Genomic DNA, 19,236 nt, shown 5'->3' on the forward strand with positions numbered 1-19,236 from the left:
ATTTGTGATATTGGGCTTTATAAATAAAATTGATTGATTGATTGATTGACTTGTGGTATTCCTTCAAGCCTCAAACAACAACAGAAGTGACACTGTAATGGACTTGTTTGTTGAAGCTATCAGCCAGTATGGTGTCCCATCCAGAGTCAGATGTGACCATGGAGGGGAAAACAATGCTGTCTGTCTTTTTATGGATGTTTTCCGAGGCTCAACTCGGGGGAGTGCTTTAAGAGGGAGGAGCACTCACAATCAATGTATCGAAAGACTGTGGGGGACGATATCTGGAGAGGCGTTACAAACGTCTTCCATTCCTTGTTCACTTTTCTGGAGAACGAAGGGACATTTAACTCCACCAATGAAATGCAACTCTGTGCTCTTCACTTCATTTACCTGCCCCGGATAAACCGTGACCTCAGATTGTTTATCAATCAATGGAACCACCACCGGCTGAGGACTGCTAGACACATGTTTCCGCATCAGATTTTTGTGCAAGGTTGCCTGGCACAACAGTTGCAACATCACACTGGTGTCCAAGGTCTATTTGGAGTGGATGAGCTGCCAGTTCCAGAGGAAGCAGCAGAGGACCAGGGGGCAGCTGTGGCAGAGGACCAGGGGGCGGCTGTGGCAGAGGACCAGGAGGCGGCAGAGGACCAGGGGTTGGCTGCGGCAGAGGACCAGGGGGCGGCAGAGGACCAGGGGTTGACTGCGGCAGAGTACCAGGGGTTGGCTGTGGCAGAGGACCAGGGGCCTGGAGCAGCTGCCTTTGACTGGCTTGAAACAGTTCAGGTTCCCCTCAGTCAATTTCAACCCAATGATGAACTGTTGGAACACCTCAGACAACACATAAATCCTTTGGGTGGAGCTAGAGACAGTTTGGGAGCTAATGTTTTTGAACAGGTCCTCAACTTTTTGTCTTTGGTACCGTACAGCACAGAGTTATTATAGTTTTGTATTTTTCCATTAGTTTTTATTTTTATTTAGTTTTTAATTTTTGTTTTCAATTCAGTTTAGTTTCGGTTAGATTCCAGAGTCTGTTTCCTCGTTTCAGTTTAGTTTTCATTTTTTCCTAAAGTCTAGTTTTGATTTTTATTTCAGTTAACTAAAATGTTTTTTCACACCTAGTTTTACTTTTTAGTTTAGTTTTAGTTGTTAATGTTGATGGGTGAGAGGGCAAAATATGTTAATGTGTATACATTTAAAAAAAAAAACCAAAACAATATATGTATGTGATTGAATTATTGAAATATGTTCCAGTAAAATGTAATTTATTTGAATGGTTCTGATGTCTATGTTTATTTCCATTTTAGCCATATCACAACATATGAGGGCCCCATATTGAGGTCAAAGGCCTCTACTACGAAGCAGGATTTGGGGTTAGCAAGGTAACCAAGGTAACTTCAGGCTTAACTCTGGGTTTTCAGGACTACAGCTGTGGTTCACTTCTTTCTGGGATAAATCACCATGGTAACTTGTGCTGGACAGCTAACCTGCTCCGGAGCAGGTTAACTTCAGAGGATCGGATCACAACCTGTCAACACCCCGACCACTGACCAATCAGATCACTGGAAAAAAGAGTCGTCCTTCCAACAGGATCCCCACATGGACAAAAGTCCCAAGTGTGCAATAAAGTGACAAGTAAAAAAAGGTCAATATAGGTTATTATTTATAGGTCGGTAGAATCATTGTCCCAGGCTTTTTATTACCACTCTGGTTTTAAAACAGAGCTTCTAACAAACAGAGATCATTAGAGAGATCATTTAGAAACATAAAGGTGCAAAGCATAGAACAATCCACTGTGTGCAGAGGTGAGTTCTTTATCACTGATGATTTTAGCTGCATTTTCATTGTGCAGTTTATTTTCTCCCTGCAGTGACAGCTGACAGTGTGGATGGTTTTACACTCTGATTCCATCACTGCAGCTCAGAATAACATGAGACAACTGTGTGATAATTGGAAATAAAAATAAAGAGATTGTCTTTTATTAGAAAAATAATCCACACACTGTTAATTGGGTCCCGTGATCATAGATGCAATGGATAGACCTCATCGGTCATTTTTGTGTTAGTATTAGAAACATTTTGTTTAAGTTCATGTGTGACATATTCAGAATAGCTTGTTCATTATCCAATACTCTATATTAAGTCATACATAATAATACCTACATGTATTTTAATCTTTAGCCTACTCTTACTATTTGTAAATTATTTCTAGTGTTTCTACATCTTCTTCTGTTGTATGATTACAGGCTATCATTTACATTTCACGTTGTTGAATATGACTTTTTTCTCTCCCTAAAACAGATTTTTTCCCCAGGTAGCCTTTGGTATCATCTCATATCATATGAAGTACTTCATTCTTGGTTGTGATGATGTCACTCGTAATTAACAACCCTGCCTCTTTCACATGAACGTGCTTGTAGCTGGATAGAACCCAGAGTTGACTTAGCTGGTTGATAGCCAGTTTCGTAGTACTGATTATCAAGATGGCCAATGTTAGAGTTTGTGAAGCCAGATAACGAAAAGATATCCTGGGTATGCTGAACTTGCTTTGTAGTACAGGGCCCAGAAGTCAAAGTACACAATGGGTCAGCAGTGGGATCAGTTTGAGAAATTTAAAGACTTTGTTTATTACTTAACAAATTTGTGGGATATAAATATAAACATATGGGGGCATCATACTTGAGGTCAGAGGTCACAGTTCGAGAAATCTAAAGGCTGGTCAGCAGAGCCTATTCCAAGCTCCATGTTATATTTAAAGTCACTGTAATTCTGGCCCACAGGTAGGCGGAGCACCAGCGAACAAGTGTTTGCTTTAGGAAACCTCACCAGTCCATCCTCTGGGTGCAAAAATGCCAGCTGTGGCTCGATCCCAAAACCCATAGCTGGGATTCGCTTCAGGCCTGTGGCAAAAATGAGGACATGCTCAAGGGTGATGGAAGGGCAAGTCCACCTGTGTAAAAATAGAAAAAAATGACATTACATTAGGTTTGACAAAATAGTGGTTCAAAGCCTGTCGTAGATTGTATGAAAGAAAATCAAAAAGATATATCCCATCTAATTCATAGAAAATACAGACATTTTGTAGCAATTAGCACAGGGACCCATACCTTCTACCTCCAGGAGCCAATCTTCCCAAAAGGCAATGGTTCTGGCTTCCATCCGCCTCCGGTTTGATGCTGGCAAGGATCTACATCTTGGCTGGAAGAGCCCAACAATATCACTGGCCTTTAGTGATGCTGTGTCCTGGAGGAAGATTTTCTCAAAAGTTTGAGGGTTTGAGGTGACTTGATCCAGGACACCAAGAGTAGCAAGTCCCTCTTTGAATCTGACACAAATAAAGATAAAAGAAAAAAACACAATGTGAATCAATGGTACTTGTACTGTTACTTTAATATTGTCATAGAGTACTTCTATATTCTAATTCAACTGGAAGAAGTAAGAATTGAAATCATGTATAAAGATCAACTGTAGGTGAAACACATTTTTTAAAGTCCCACAAGTGCAAGTTTAACACCAAAGGTTAAATAAAATTGTTTTGCTGCAGTTGGTATAAACTAGCTTTTTCTGCTTGTAATACAAATACAAACAACTTACTGTTGTAGGGCTGCATGTATTCGCCCCTCACAATAAAAATGGAGCACAGCCTCCAACAGCTCTGTCCTGTGCTCCAAGGACTGGAGATGCCGTAGAGCTCCCATCAGAGACAACTCTTCAACTGTTTCATTAACAGCCTGTCTGGCATCATCAAGCATCTCTGCACTGCTTATCTGAAATTATGACAACACCAGGTCAACATTCATTACATGGCATTACACTAGAGGGTTTGTACGTCGCGTGTTTACCATCAGACATATAAAAACAAAAAATGAAAAATAGATTTTGGGTGTGGACTATATGGTGCTGTGGTAAGAAAGGTTAAGTTCAGATTTAGGCTATTTTTATATGACTTATATATTATTTCATTTATCCACAACCCCAACGATAGTTTTAATGCAGTAAATATGAAGTTAATCATTTCTGCTCAGTGTAAATAACCCCAATACAGTGTTTAATGTGTGTGTAAACTTTTCTTGAACACAGAGGTACTTTATTTTGAAAAGACACTAGATGTACAGTATGCAGACATTGACAATAAGTTAAACTGGCAACAGAACAAAGATCCTCTCTTCTCAAACTGGCATTATTTGGATAAACTGAGCACATATTGGGGAATCTAAATGCTTACTTTTTCATCTCAAAGACTATTACATAATAAAGTGATACATTAACAGTCTTACAGCATAAATTACAACAGCTTACTCTCTGCAATTGTTGGTGCCAAAAATGCAATTGTGGATATCTGAAATTGAAAGCCCAATACACATCAATGGCAAAAGTGATTCATTTGTCAATTTGTCCAAAACAAAAGGTAAGAACATGTTAGAATTGTGTAATGTTTTCTAAACTTGACTTCTCTAGTTTAGCCTTTAGACTATGGTCTACCACTTCATCAATGGTTGCTGGGCCAGAAGGTAGACCACAGACTTGGCTGAAAAGCCTTTTGGAGAAAAAGTTAGGCCCATCAGGAGTCTGAGTCTGCAAAACTCCCTGGTAGGCCCACCATCATCAATGAAACCCTTCTCCCTGACCATCCTCGTCAATGAAAACAATGTCCAGTCTTGACTCTGGGTCAAAAGCTGGTTGTCTGAAGGCTCTTAAAGCACAATCAAACTCTTCATTACGAAGAACATTTATCTGGTTGGCCGTGGGAGCAAGATGGTTAACCCTTGACTTTAGAGTCTGAAGTGTGGCAACAATGTCAAAAGGTCTGTATGGAGAGACATATGATAGTAGTATTATTGTATATTGTTAATGGAATACAACTACATATGTCCCAAATAATGACATGGTCTCTTCAGGAAATGTGTGAAGGTACTTACTCTTCAATGTCCTCCCTGTCTGGCCTTGATGGATTGGAAGAGATATATAAAGGACTGTGTGTTGGAGAGGGAGCCGGAGAAAAGGAGGAGACTGCGATGGCTGGAGAGGGAGCCGGAGAAAAGGAGGGGACTCTGGTAGGTGGTGCAGCTGGCATTTGGTCATGTGCTAGTGAGGAGTTGGACATAATATCCTGAAATAAATTCGTACTCGTCGTCCTCCGCTTATCCGGGTCCGAGTCGCGGGGGCAGCAGCCTCAGCAAAGAAGCCCACACAGTCCTCTCCCCAGCCACTTCCGTCAGCTCTTCCGCGGGAACCACGAGGCGTTCCCAGGCCAGCCGGGTGATGTAATCCCTCCAGCGTGTTCTGGGGCGGCCCCGAGGTCTCCTCCTGGTTGGACATGCCCGAAACACCTCCCAAGGGAGGCGTCCGGAAGTCATCCTTACCAGATGCCCGAACCACCTCAACTGGCTCCTCTCGATGTGGAGGAACAGCGGCTCTACTCCGAGTCCCTCCCGGATGTCTGAGCTCCTCACCCTATCCCTAAGGCTGAGCCCAGCCACCCTGCGGAGGCAACTCATTTCGGCCGCTTGTACTCGCGATCTCATTCTTTTGGTCACTACCCAGAGCTCGTGACCATAGGTGAGGATTGGAACGTAGATCGACCGGTAAATCGAGAGCTTCGCTTTCTGGCTAAGCTCCCTCTTCACCACAACGGACCGGTTAAGCGCCTGCATCACTGCTGACGCTGCCCCAATCCACCTGTCAATCTCCCACTCCATCCTACCCTCACTTGTGAACAAGATCCCGAGATACTTAAACTCCTCCACCTGAGGAAGGACCTCCCCCCTGACCTGGAGTGGGCAATCCACCCTTTTCCGGCTGAGGACCATGGCCTCAGACTTGGAGGTGCTGATTCTCATCCCAGCCGCTTCACACTCGGCTGCGAACCGCCCCAGCGAGAGCTGGAGGTCACTGTTTGATGGAGCTAGGAGGACCACGTCATCCGCAAAAAGCAGGGACGAGATCCTCCCGTCACCGAACCCGACACCCTCCACCACTTGGCTGCGCCTAGAAATTCTGTCCATAAAAGTTATGAACAGAACCGGTGACAAAGGGCAGTCCTGGCGGAGTCCAACACTCACCGGGAACAGGTCCGACTTACTGCCAGCCACGCGAACCAGACTCATGCTCCTTTGGTACAGGGACTGGATGGCCCTTAGCAAGGGGCCACCAACCCCATACTCCCGGAGCACCCCCCACAGGATGCCCCTGGGGACACGGTCGTAAGCCTTCTCCAAATCCACAAAACACATGTGGACTGGTTGGGCAAACTCCCATGCCCCCTCCAGCACCCTGGCAAGGGTAAAGAGCTGGTCCACGGTTCCGCGTCCGGGACCAAAACCACATTGCTCCTCCTCAATCCAAGGTTCAACTATCGACCGGACCCTCTTCTCCAGCACCCTGGAGTAAACCTTACCGGGTAGGCTGAGGAGTGTGATCCCTCTCCCACACCCTCTGGTCCCCTTTCTTGAAAATGGGGACCACCACCCCGGTCTGCCACTCCAGAGGCACTGCCCCTGATGTCCACGCAATGTTGCAGAGGCGTGTCAGCCAGGACAGCCCTACAACATCCAGAGCCTTGAGATATCCAGGACGAATCTCATCCACCCCCAGGGCTCCGCCGCCTTGGAGTTGTTTCACTACCTCAGCAACTTCTGCCCCAGAAATTGGACAACCCGCCCCTGAGACCCCCGTCTCTGTTTCCTCACTGAAATACGTGTTGGTGGGATTGAGGAGCTCCTCAAAGTATTCCTTCCACCGCCCGACAATGTCCCCAGTTGACATCAGCAGCTCCCCGCCCCCACTGTAAACAGTGTGAGCAAGTTGCCGCCTTCCCCCCCTGAGGCGCCGGACGGTTTGCCAGAACCTCTTTGGAGCCGATCGATAGTCTTCCTCCATGGCCTCACCTAACTCCTCCCACGGCCGAGTTTTTGCCTCAATGACTGCTGCCGCTGCGCTCCGCTTGGTCCACCGGTACCCATCAACCATGCCCTGTAGGCCTCCTTCTTCAGCCTGACGGCTCCCCTCACCTCTGGTGTCCACCAGCGGGTTCGGGGATTACCGCCGCGACTGGCCCCAGCGGCCTTGCGGCCACAGCTCACAACCACCGCCTCGACAATGGCAGAGTGGAACAAGGCCCATTCGGACTCAATGTCCCCCTCTGCCCTCGGGACGTGGTCGAAGCTCTCCCGGAGGTGGGAGTTGAAGATCATCTGGACAGGTTCTTCCGCCAGGCGTTCCCAGCAGACCCTCACTGTTCGTTTGGGCCTGCCAGGTCTGCGCGGCATCTTCCCCCACCATCTGATCCAACTCACCACCAGGTGAGTTGGATCAGATGGTGGGGGAAGAGTGTCCAGAACATATGGCCGCAGGTCAAATGATACGACTACAAAGTCGATCATTGACCTGCGACCTAGGCTGTCCTGGTGCCACGTTCACCGATGGACATCCCTATGTTTGAACATGGTGTTAGTTATGGCCAAACTGTGACCCGCACAGAAGTCCAATAACTGAATACCACTCGGGTTCAGATCGGGCAGGCCATTCCTCCCAATCACGCCCCTCCAGGTCCCGCTGTCATTGCCCACGTGAGCGTTGAAGTCCCCCAGCAGAACAATGGAGTCCCCGGTCGGGGCACTGTCCAGCACCCGTCCCAGGGACTCCAAAAAGGGTGGGTAGTCTGAACTGTTGTTAGGTGCATAAGCACAGACAACAGTCAGGACCCGTTCCCCGACCCGAAGGCGCAGGGAAGCAACCCTTTCGTCTACCGGGGTAAACCCCAACGTACAGGCAGAGAGTCTGGGGGCTATCAGGAAGCCCACCCCGGCCCTCCGCCTCTCACCCGGAGCAACTCCAGCGAAGGAGAGAGTCCAACCCCTCTCAAGGACTAGGGTTCCAGACCCGGAACTATGTGTCGAGGTGAGGCCGACTATATCTAGCCGGTAGCGCTCAACCTCTTCCACAAGCTCCGGCTCCTTCCCCGCCAGAGAGGTGACATTCCATGTCCCAAGAGCCAACTTCTGTAACCGAGGATCGGACCGCCAAGGCCCCCGCCTTGGTCTGCTGCCCAATCCACATTGCACCGAACCCTTCTGGATCCCTCTGCGGGTGGTGGGCCTACAGGGGGACGAGCCCATGTAGCCGGTTCGGGCTGGGCCCGGCTGGACCCCATGGGCGAAGGCCCGACCACCAGGCGCTCGCCCACGGGCCCCAACCCCAGGCCTGGCTCCAGGGCGGGGCCCCGGTAACCCTCCGGGCCGGGTACACATGTCCTTGTTCGTATCCATCATGAAGGGTCTTTTGAACCGTTCTTCGTCTGACCCTTCGCCTAGAACCAATCTGCCATGGGAAACCCTACCAGGGGCAAAATGCCCCCAACAGCATAGCTCCTAGGGTCATTAGGGCACTCAAACTCCTCCACCACGATAAGGTGACGGTTCTCGGAGGAGCTGAAATAAATTGATGGACAATTTTAACATGCATGTGTAGAATCACTATTTCACCATACAACTTTACATCCAAATTGATAGCAAGGAGTTGCCAAAGCAAGTATGCAGAAGTCAAGTCAAATTGGCCAAACAAGCCAGGGAAATTACAAATTGTTTTTCATGAGAAACATAGAAGAACTAAGAAATCCCTAAGACCAAGGTTCAATTTCCAGCAAAGTGCATCTCAAGGAACATATTGGCTGCATTTCTTGGATCAGAATGCAAAGCATATTTACACAATATTAATACAGTAAATGCAATGATGCCCTTACAGAACAGTGCTGATGAACACCAAAGGCACTCACCTCCACTGCATCTCCTGACATCCACAGAATGTATAGAGTGCATGGTTCAGTGATGCCACTGTCCACTAGTGAACCTGTTTGGGTACTTAGGAGTGAGGCAGAATACATAGCCTTCTGAAATGAAAATATTTCACTGGCCATTTCTTCACTTCCTTCAAAGGCAACTATATCCTGCAAGGTGAAATTCAGATCAATGTGTTACAAATAGCTGTAAACACAGAGGAGAATAATACTCAGGAGGCTTTCAGAAATTACCTGGAAAGGTTGACTAAGTAGAAAGCACCTCCTTTTTAAGCCACCATCAGGATATTTAAATTGAAGGGACAGCCCATTTTCAGGCTCTGGTAAGGAGTTGATCATTTCCCTCCTAGTATTTATGACCTATAATCAAATGAATGTTGTCTCTTATGTGCTGAATGTCAATATAGGATTTATATTTTTATAGAGCAATACATGACAACTCAATACAACTCTTCCCTCTGAGTGTCATACACTCAAATCAACAGACTGGCCCTGTAAACTGGACTTACTTCATTCCCTGTTAGCATAACACCATAATGGTGCAATAATGTCAATAATAATTATTACAACTGTGCAATAATTCATAAATGATGTACACTGCATTATCTATACTGTTAATACCACTGGCACTATCATATCTGCAGAAGGGACACACGACATACCCATTATAAGTGAATGTACATATATAAATATCTACATATCCAGATTTATATCTTGCATTTATATTCCACTGTATAGATAGGACGTTGTATAGTTTACCTGTAACATTTATAAACTCTTTATTTTTTGTTTTTAAACATCTTGTATGTATATTTACTGTAAAGATGGGACAATGTGATTTATTGTTGATGTTCTACCTATCTTTATTTTTAATCTCTGTACCTATATTTCTTATTTCATATGCTTCAATGAGAACGACTGAAACGATCCTAATTTCCCTCAGGGATTAATAAAGTATTTCTGATTCTGATTCTGATGACAAACTTACCTGGACTCTTCTCAGCTCACGCTCCTGGATTTGCCTTCGTCTTCTCTCCTGATGTAATATAAAACTTAGTTATATAAGTGCTATTGTATCGATCAATCAGAAAAACCAGGAGAAAAATGACCTTAAAAGGAAACTGCAAAACAATTTATTTAGTTGAGTGTGAGCTAGCCATATGAATATGTCTGCATTTTCTTACCCTTTCTCTGTCTATTACCAGTTAATGTTGGTAATCGTCATCCTGCTGGCTGCGTAGGGCACGCCATTCCAGCAAGCCAACATTCAGCGTTTCTGTAGATATGTCCTGAAATCACAGAAGGTATTGATAATGTACTGAAAAACATGAATGATACTGTTATGCCATGAATCCATCCCCAATATAGCCATTTGCACGAGAAGGATCAAAATTACATTTCCAAATAGAACATATACACTGACACAAAGGCCTAACAATTAATCAGAATCCATCTTGCTGGCCAGGCAGAACAAGCCATAAAACCAATGCCTGTCAATTTAAAAAAAAAAAAAATTAATTTACTCTGGGTCAATCTGTTGGAAGCTCTTTATGATTTGAAAAAACACCCTGGATAATAAGCAGTTACATAAGGTTAATTATTCAACACAGTATGGATACCAACCAAAGACCCATCTCATACCTCCTCCTCAAACCTGTTTTGTTCCTCCTCCTCCTCCTCCATTCCAGTTCTGTCCCCCAAATCGTGCATATTCCTGGCCTCTTCTTTTCCATTTTCCTGTTAAATTGATGATGAAATAATACATTCTTAGAATACTCACACTATATGCCTCTTCCAATTGTAATTGAGCACAAGGCAGTTTAGAAGTTTATGTTAGAACATGTGACAGATTGTATGTTTCATTTACTTTCAATGTTATATTATAGCCTACGTGACATTTGAGAGGCCCTGAAAGTTGAGTCAATTGACAGCATACCTTTGGTCTGATGTAGGCTACACTGCTGATCTTCTCAGCAAAGGACATGCTTTTATAGCAGAAGGACAGATGAAGGAGAACTCCAGTTGGTGGATTCTACTTTGTCAACTCTGCAAAGGCAGAAGTCACCTTGTAGAGAAGGGAATTCTGCTTTAATGCAATCCACAAATTCACTCTCTGACATGGAGAGTGGCACAACATTTTTCTTTATTGATGATCCTGCTGTTGAGGAAAAGAGGAAACCACAAATGTTGTGAATGGTTTACAGGTTCCCCTTTCAATACTTTAAACAATTTACAAAGCTAAGACTGAGTTACTTAAAACAACAGAGCTTTATTTTTTGGAAATTATAGTACTCAGAAATAGTCTACTATTCACAGTGTGACAAAAGAAAGCTACTCTAAATTCTAAAACCATTTCACTAAATTCGTCTTTGTTGCATTGGTCTCGTTTGAGCTTCTTTGTGAAGGAAAGTCAACAGAAGTTATAAGCAATCCTATCTTTCAGAGACGGGACCAAGTCACACATGTGCAAGTCTCAAGTAAGTCTCAAGTCTTAACCTTCAAGTCTCAAGTAAGTCCCAAGTCATTTTTTCTTGGGCAAGTCAAGTCAAGTCAAGTCAAGTCACAGGTTATGTCAAGTCAAGTCAAGTCCTGTAATAGGTCAAGTCCAAGTCAAGTCACCTTATTATTGTAATTTTACCTGCAGAATCTGATCTTAATAAAGTGAAAAGACAAGATATAAGTAACTGTCAGTAAACATTGACTTCATCGCTGCAATGTTTACTTTGCAGGGACGACCCCCACGTGTGCGCGCGCACACACACACGCACTCACACACACACACACACACACACACTAACCAAGGCAGCGGCCAAAATCATCCATTTAGCTCATTTAACCCTGTGTTGCTCGTTCATAAAACGTACAGCCGGTCTTGTGATGAACCGGTCAGAATGTCCGCTCACGTTTTCTGGGGTTAATGTTAGCAAATAAATTAAAAAACAATTTCCACCAAACCGACCCACCCGCCCACCCCCGTATTGTATCAAGCTAACGTTAGCTAACTACCGACTAGCACTTATTGGACAGAATGGCTCTTCAAATAACGAACAAAGTTTGAAGTTGTTGTCTGGCTGTCCGAGATGTTTATGCCGCATGTCTTGCACTGTGCTGTTCGTCTTTTGCCGTAATAATGGTAATTCCGAAAGCCGAAGATGACTCTCGGTACCCCCCCGCTGACATGTTGGTGCCTATCTGATATAAGAGGGCCTGTTTCTCCAATAAACACATAAGGTACGTAGAGAGGGCATGACTGATTGACAGGGTAGTGATCCAGTCATGACAACGCCATTCTCAGCCTACGCTCCTACCGGGTAATCAACATTATTTTTTAAATTTATTTATTAATTTTATATTCTAACCAAAAACATGATGTGAACAACACTCAAGTCATTCAAGTTATCGTGTCTCAAGTCAAGTCAAGTCCCGAGTCTTTAACTTCCAAGTCCAAGTCAAGTCTCAAGTCTTTTATATTTTGTCAAGTCGTCACAAGTCATCAAAACAGCGAGTCGAGTCGAGTCGAGTCCAAGTCACAATGACTCGAGTCCCCATCTCTGCTATCTTTTCCCCTGTCTAAGCCTGATCATTCAACTTACGCCTTGGTATGAATACTGTATCTTGCCCATTTGGGAGAAGAGCGAGCCATATCTTAGTCAGCCGCTGTCTGGCTGGTCTTGTCCTTCTGGGCTCCTGATCTCTCCTGAATACCCTTAGTCTATATGAAAAAAGGCATTACATATAGGCACAAAAATCACTCAAGTATGCAAATTTTTGCACATTAACCCTGCACAATTGTACAGCTCTCTCTGGTAAAACAATACTATTCTGCACATTTTGTATATACTACACACAATTTCCTATTGTTTCCTATTTTGTATTTTTGCTATTGTATTTTATCCTTTTTTTATAATTGCTTCTGCAGTACTTATTCTTATTCTTTGTCTTTTGTGTAAGCTCCAATAACCAAGTCAAATTCCTCGTAGGTGCAAACCTACTTAGCAGATCTGGTGTGTTGAGGATGGTTGCTGCAAGTACTTCGCTACTTAGCTACTTCAAATTTGAAATAAGGACTGTTCAAAGGTACCAATTTTTCACATGGTGCCTGATAGAGGCTTTTCAATGAATGTTCTGGTTGCTATGTAGTTGGAAGACAACAGTGGCTATGCACTAACACACTTAACCATAACCTTAGATATAGAACACTAGATGTATAACGTTATAGCAGCTATCTTATCAGGGTAGCAAAAATGTTAGCTTACTAACCTTGATTACCCAAGCTAAAACGTCCCATTGTCATATTTGCTTTTTATTCTCTTCTTGCTATATAGGCTATAAATTTACATTCTTCGAACATAGGTTAGCTATTAATTCCAACAAAAGTACGAGGACAGGGCTAATTTTATTTGTAAATTACAGAGACTGAAGTTAAGAATTTTTGGCGCCATGTTCATCCGACTAAGTTAGTGAAGTCAATTTTGCACTTGCCTGTCGACCAAAGTGGTCCCAGAATTTGAAGGACCGTCTCCGTTGTCATTTCGGGTAACATTAGCGGACTGGCGGTTTACCAGCTGTTGAAATCTGTCCGCTAAAGCTTGCAGCCTCTGTTGCCGGTTCATTTTGGGTTTCGCCACCAGAGCAGAAGGTGGCGGTAATGCACCATTAAGCTGGATGTTAACCGTAGTTAAACAAGAAGAAACCCGAATTTAAACAATGCAGGATTTAGGCAAATAACATCAGGCAATTTTGATAAATACAAACAAACATGAGTCCCAACAATTTAGATAAATACCACCAATGAAAAAGACAGGCAAAGGTGGCAAATAACTGCCCTGAAAATTGAACTGAGGCAAATAAAATCAAACATTTAAATAATACAAAAGTATAGCTACAACACCTGATATGATTTTCTTTTTTTTTTAAAAAAAAAGGTAAAACAAGACAGATTTAAAGTAAACAGTGTGCTAAAATAATTAAAGGCATCTTTAACAGATACGTGTTTTAAAAGATGTCACTGATTCTGCAACCTCAGACCCTAAGGTTGGGAGTAACAGAGATGAGGTGCCTTGACTGCAAAAGCCAATGGCGGAGGTGTGGGGTGGCAGGAGGTGGCCGTGGCCACCTCACGCTGAATCCTGCCACCCTATTGGCCACCCTGGCCTGACCCCAACCACCGCATCACAGCCGTCGCTCGTTTCCCAGCGTGTGGAACCTTTCCTGCACTGCGACGGCACTACCGGACACTTTAGATGCGTGCAGATCCTGTGTTTTGGATATTTGGCGTGAAAGCGCGACCAGACAAAGATGGTACCGCCGTTCAACAAAAAGAAGAGAGGACAAAGACGGTGGATAACATGGGATTAATTGCCATATTCATGCGTGTTTGTTTTCCTCGTCTCTCTCCACCAAAGAGACTGGACGACAAGAGCGTTCACTGTCGTACATCATCTGGCAGCCAGGTGAGTTGGTTCATTAGCGTAATGAATGGAGGGAAAGCTCTTGTCATCAAGTGTCTTTGTCTCTGTGGGGGAGGCGGGGCTATGGGCTACACACACAGACACAGTGCGATCTTCGTGAGGCGGCGGAGCGCGGAGTTGAGCGTAAGAGAAAGACAGGGTAAACTCCACGGCCCCTGTGTGGGAGTGTTTTGGATTTAAACTAAATGACAGAGGGGAGCCCAGTAATTTGGACGAGCCGGTGTGCCGGGTTTGTTCTAAAACCATCTCAACATAAAGAGCGAATACAACCAACTTAACTGCACACCTGAGAGCGAGAGACTGATAGTCTATTTCTTTGTATTTATTTATTTATTCCAATATTTGTATGTGTTATTTCGAATATTTACATTTTTGTAAATATTCTTGTTAAATGAATGTTTATTTCTCTTTAAAATGGTGTAATTACATCATTATGCCTTTATTATCATTATATAAGTTTAAAAAATGGTCTAAAAACAGCATAATTATAACAATAATAAAAAATGGTCTTAAAAGCACAATATTACGTAATATTATCGCTTATCGCAATAATTTCTGATGCAATTAATCACTCAGCAAAATTTGTTATCTTGACAGGCCTAGCATAATAGCAATAGTTAAGTGTTTGATAAAATAGTTGAAACTAGCTCCACCTCCAGCAGCTACAGCAGTAACATGCTGCTCTAACACTGATGCTTCAGTATTAATAATCTAATGATGCCATATATAATAATATCAGTCAGAGGAACCAAACACTGCTTCTACTGCAATAATTTAACTACATTTTTCTCTCTCAGAACTGGTTCTTATGACATGTTGTCTGACCACATAGGAAATCAAATGTGTTTGTCATTCTGAACAGCTTCAAGGTAGAGTGAATGTAAAAATAATTAGGCAATATATATACAGTACAGGCTAAAAGTTTGGACACACCTTCTCATTCAATGCGTTTTCTTTATTTTCATGACTATTTACATTGTAGATTCTCACTGAAGGCATCAAAACTATGAATGAACACATGTGGAGTTATGTACTTAACAAAAAAAGGTGAAATAACTGAAAACATGTTTTATATTCTAGTTTCTTCAAAATAGCCACCCTTTGCTCTGATTACTGCTTTGCACACTCTTGGCATTCTCTCCATGAGCTTCAAGAGGTAGTCACCTGAAATGGTTTTCCAACAGTCTTGAAGGAGTTCCCAGAGGTGTTTAGCACTTGTTGGCCCCTTTGCCTTCACTCTGCGGTCCAGCTCACCCCAAACCATCTCCATTGGGTTCAGGTCCGGTGACTGTGGAGGCCAGGTCATCTGCCGCAGCACTCCATCACTCTCCTTCTTGGTCAAATAGCCCTTACACAGCCTGGAGGTGTGTTTGGGGTCATTGTCCTGTTGAAAAATAAATGATCGTCCAACTAAACGAAAACCGGATGGGATGGCATGTCGCTGCAGGATGCTGTGGTAGCCATGCTGGTTCAGTGTGCCTTCAATTTTGAATAAATCCCCAACAGTGTCACCAGCAAAACACCCCACACCATCACACCTCCTCCTCCATGCTTCACAGTGGGAACCAGGCATGTGGAATCCATCCGTTCACCTTTTCTAAACGTCTCACAAAGACACGGCGGTTGGAACCAAAGATCTCAAATTTGGACTCATCAGACCAAAGCACAGATTTCCACTGGTCTAATGTCCATTCCTTGTGTTTCTTGGCCCAAACAAATCTCTTCTGCTTGTTGCCTCTCCTTAGCAGTGGTTTCCTAGCAGCTATTTGACCATGAAGGCCTGATTCGCACAGTCTCCTCTTAACAGTTGTTCTAGAGATGGGTCTGCTGCTAGAACTCTGTGTGGCATTCATCTGGTCTCTGATCTGAGCTGCTGTTAACTTGCGATTTCTGAGGCTGGTGACTCGGATGAACTTATCCTCAGAAGCAGAGGTGACTCTTGGTCTTCCTTTCCTGGGTCGGTCCTCATGTGTACCAGTTTCGTTGTAGCGCTTGATGGTTTTTGCGACTCCACTTGGGGACACATTTAAAGTTTTCGCAATTTTCCGGACTGACTGACCTTCATTTCTTAAAGTAATGATGGCCACTGGTTTTTCTTTAGTTAGCTGATTGGTTCTTGCCATAATATGAATTTTAACAGTTGTCCAATAGGGCTGTCGGCTGTGTATTAACCTGACTTCTGCACACACAACTGATGGTCCCAACCCCATTGATAAAGCAAGAAATTCCACTAATTAACCCTGATAAGGCACACCTGTGAAGTGGAAACCATTTCAGGTGACTACCTCTTGAAGCTCATGGAGAGAATGCCAAGAGTGTGCAAAGCAGGCCTCCACAGTCACCGGACCTGAACCCAATGGAGATGGTTTGGGGTGAGCTGGACCGCAGAGTGAAGGCAAAGGGGCCAACAAGTGCTAAACACCTCTGGGAACTCCTTCAAGACTGTTGGAAAACCATTTCAGGTGACTACCTCTTGAAGCTCATGGAGAGAATGCCAAGAGTGTGCAAAGCAGTAATCAGAGCAAAGGGTGGCTATTTTGAAGAAACTAGAATATAAAACATGTTTTCAGTTATTTCACCTTTTTTGTTAAGTACATAACTCCACATGTGTTCATTCATAGTTTTGATGCCTTCAGTGAGAATCTACAATGTAAATAGTCATGAAAATAAAGAAAACGCATTGAATGAGAAGGTGTGTCCAAACTTTTGGCCTGTACTGTATATATATATATATATATATATAGATATATATATATATATAGATATATAGATGTCTGTATAGATACAGTACAGGCCAAAAGTTTGGAAGGTGTGTCCAAACTTTTGGCCTGTACTGTACATATATGTACAGTACAGGCCAAAAGTTTGGACACACCTTCTCATTCAATGCGTTTTCTTTATTTTCATGACTATTTACATTACTTTTAACAGTTGTCCAATAGGGCTGTCGGCTGTGTATTAACCTGACTTCTGCACAACACAACTGATGGTCCCAACCCCATTGATAAAGCAAGAAATTCCACTAATTAACCCTGATAAGACACACCTGTGAAGTGGAAACCATTTCAGGTGACTACCTCTTGAAGCTCATGGAGAGAATGCCAAGAGTGTGCAAAGCAGTAATCAGAGCAAAGGGTGGCTATTTTGAAGAAACTAGAATATAAAACATGTTTTCAGTTATTTCACCTTTTTTTTGTTAAGTACATAACTCCACGTGTTCATTCATAGTTTTGATGCCTTCAGTGAGAATCTACAATGTAAATAGTCATGAAAATAAAGAAAACTCATTGAATGAAAAGGTGTGTCCAAACTTTTGGCCTGTACTGTATATATATATATATATATATATATATATATATATATTTATTTATTTTTTTTTTTTTACTGTAACTGAAACACAACATGGGAGCGGGATGGGACAGTCATTCTTGTGGGATTGGGACAGGGTTTTTTTTTTTCGTTTTCATGGGATTGGGACAGGATGGGACAGGACTGAAAATCCACTCCCGTGTCACCCTCTAGTCTGTATATTGTGCTACATTTGTATAGTGTAAGCATCTTTTTTACTTTACTTGCAGGAATAAGAAAAAGTTAGATACACTGAATATTATTTGATCTTTTCCACCATTACCTGCATTCCAAATATTGTGGAGGTGTGTGGTTTAGGTGCCCTAAATACCCCTGTATTTTCGATTGAGACATTGCCACCCCAAAATGATCACATAACCATCCTGGCCACCCCACAGAAAATTTTCTGGCTCCGCCACTGGCAAAAGCCCAGATAGACTTCAAGTCCTGTTATGCTTATGGTCTTATGAATGTAAGTTTTTGTCCTTGCTATTTATATATATATATATATATATATATATACACACACACACACACACACACACACACATTAATGTATTTTTTAAAGAGAGAATGTTTCAAGCAAAATTTTTATACAATAGCCTGCCAATGAAAATATTTTAGTCTCACTAACTGTCCTTGACTTAATTTTTATGTTCCAAAAGTTTAAATTTATTCTTCACGAAAGATCAGTTCAATCAGTTCAGTTGAATTAAACTGTCTTTAAATTTTAATTTTCAAAACAAAGATTTAGGCTTTAAGTAGCCCTATCTAGATTTATCTTCCAAGTCTTCTCGATATGACCAAATAAACAAAACAAAACAAACAAACAAAAATCAGTAGCGTATGTAGGCTGCTGAAATTTAAATACACTGAGTCTAAAAACTATTTTTGCCAGCCTATAAAATAGTCGTTTAGCTTTAAGTTGCAAAATTTAAACTCCAATGATGTTGCTGTACAAAAAGCTTTTGATACAGTTCCACATATAAGACTACTGTCAAAACTCATATTGCACAGACAACAGAATTACAGACTGGATACAGGAGTTCTTATGTAATAGAAAACAGCAGGTGGTGGTAAATGCTGCCACTTCAGGCTGGAATCCGGTAACCTCTGGGGTTCTATAAGGATCTTTGCTTGTCCCTGTATAAATGATTTACCAGGCGTGATACAGTCTGATGCATCTTTTTGTGGATGATGTAGTGGTTTATAACACATATCATACATAAAACATAATATTACTTTTATACTTTTATTATACTATTCACATTAGTATCTACAACATTGTAATATTCTCATTCACTCACTCTTTATTGGGTTAATATTGCCTCAGGGCAGCTCTAATATTACCTAAGGGCTTGGCAGACAGGGAGAGAGATTGTAGTGTGTGGAATGTGATGCTTGTCTATTGGGTGCTTGATTTGAATGTTGCCTTATTATAAGTAATGTCCCCACTGAAGATATGGGATAGGGGAGCGAAATGGGTTATAAGAAACACAGGAGGAGACTGTCGAGGTCTTCTCTTTTCTGCTCTTCTCTCGCTTCCCTCTCCAGGCCATCTAACTTTATTGCTCTATTCCTCAAACCTGCAGGTAATATGTACCTTGTTCCAATTGTTCCAACT

The 19,236-nt window shown here is 42.8% G+C and overlaps 1 protein-coding gene across 1 annotated transcript; it reads right to left on the bottom strand.

Moving 5' to 3' along the window:
• Nucleotides 1–2,672: 2,672 nt before the first annotated feature.
• On the bottom strand, nt 2,673–5,145 carry LOC125886039 (G2/M phase-specific E3 ubiquitin-protein ligase-like). The gene is made up of 4 exons (XM_049571952.1): nt 4,919–5,145; nt 3,594–3,766; nt 3,107–3,324; nt 2,673–2,949 (listed from the first exon to the last, which is right to left on the bottom strand). Exons 2-4 carry the CDS (start codon nt 3,749–3,751, stop codon nt 2,894–2,896), a joined length of 432 nt encoding a protein of 143 aa, XP_049427909.1. The 5' UTR covers nt 3,752–3,766; nt 4,919–5,145; the 3' UTR covers nt 2,673–2,893.
• Nucleotides 5,146–19,236: the final 14,091 nt, after the last annotated feature.

This window comes from Epinephelus fuscoguttatus, linkage group LG1, assembly GCF_011397635.1.
Source record: "Epinephelus fuscoguttatus linkage group LG1, E.fuscoguttatus.final_Chr_v1".
NCBI classification, from domain to species: Eukaryota; Metazoa; Chordata; class Actinopteri; order Perciformes; family Serranidae; genus Epinephelus; species Epinephelus fuscoguttatus.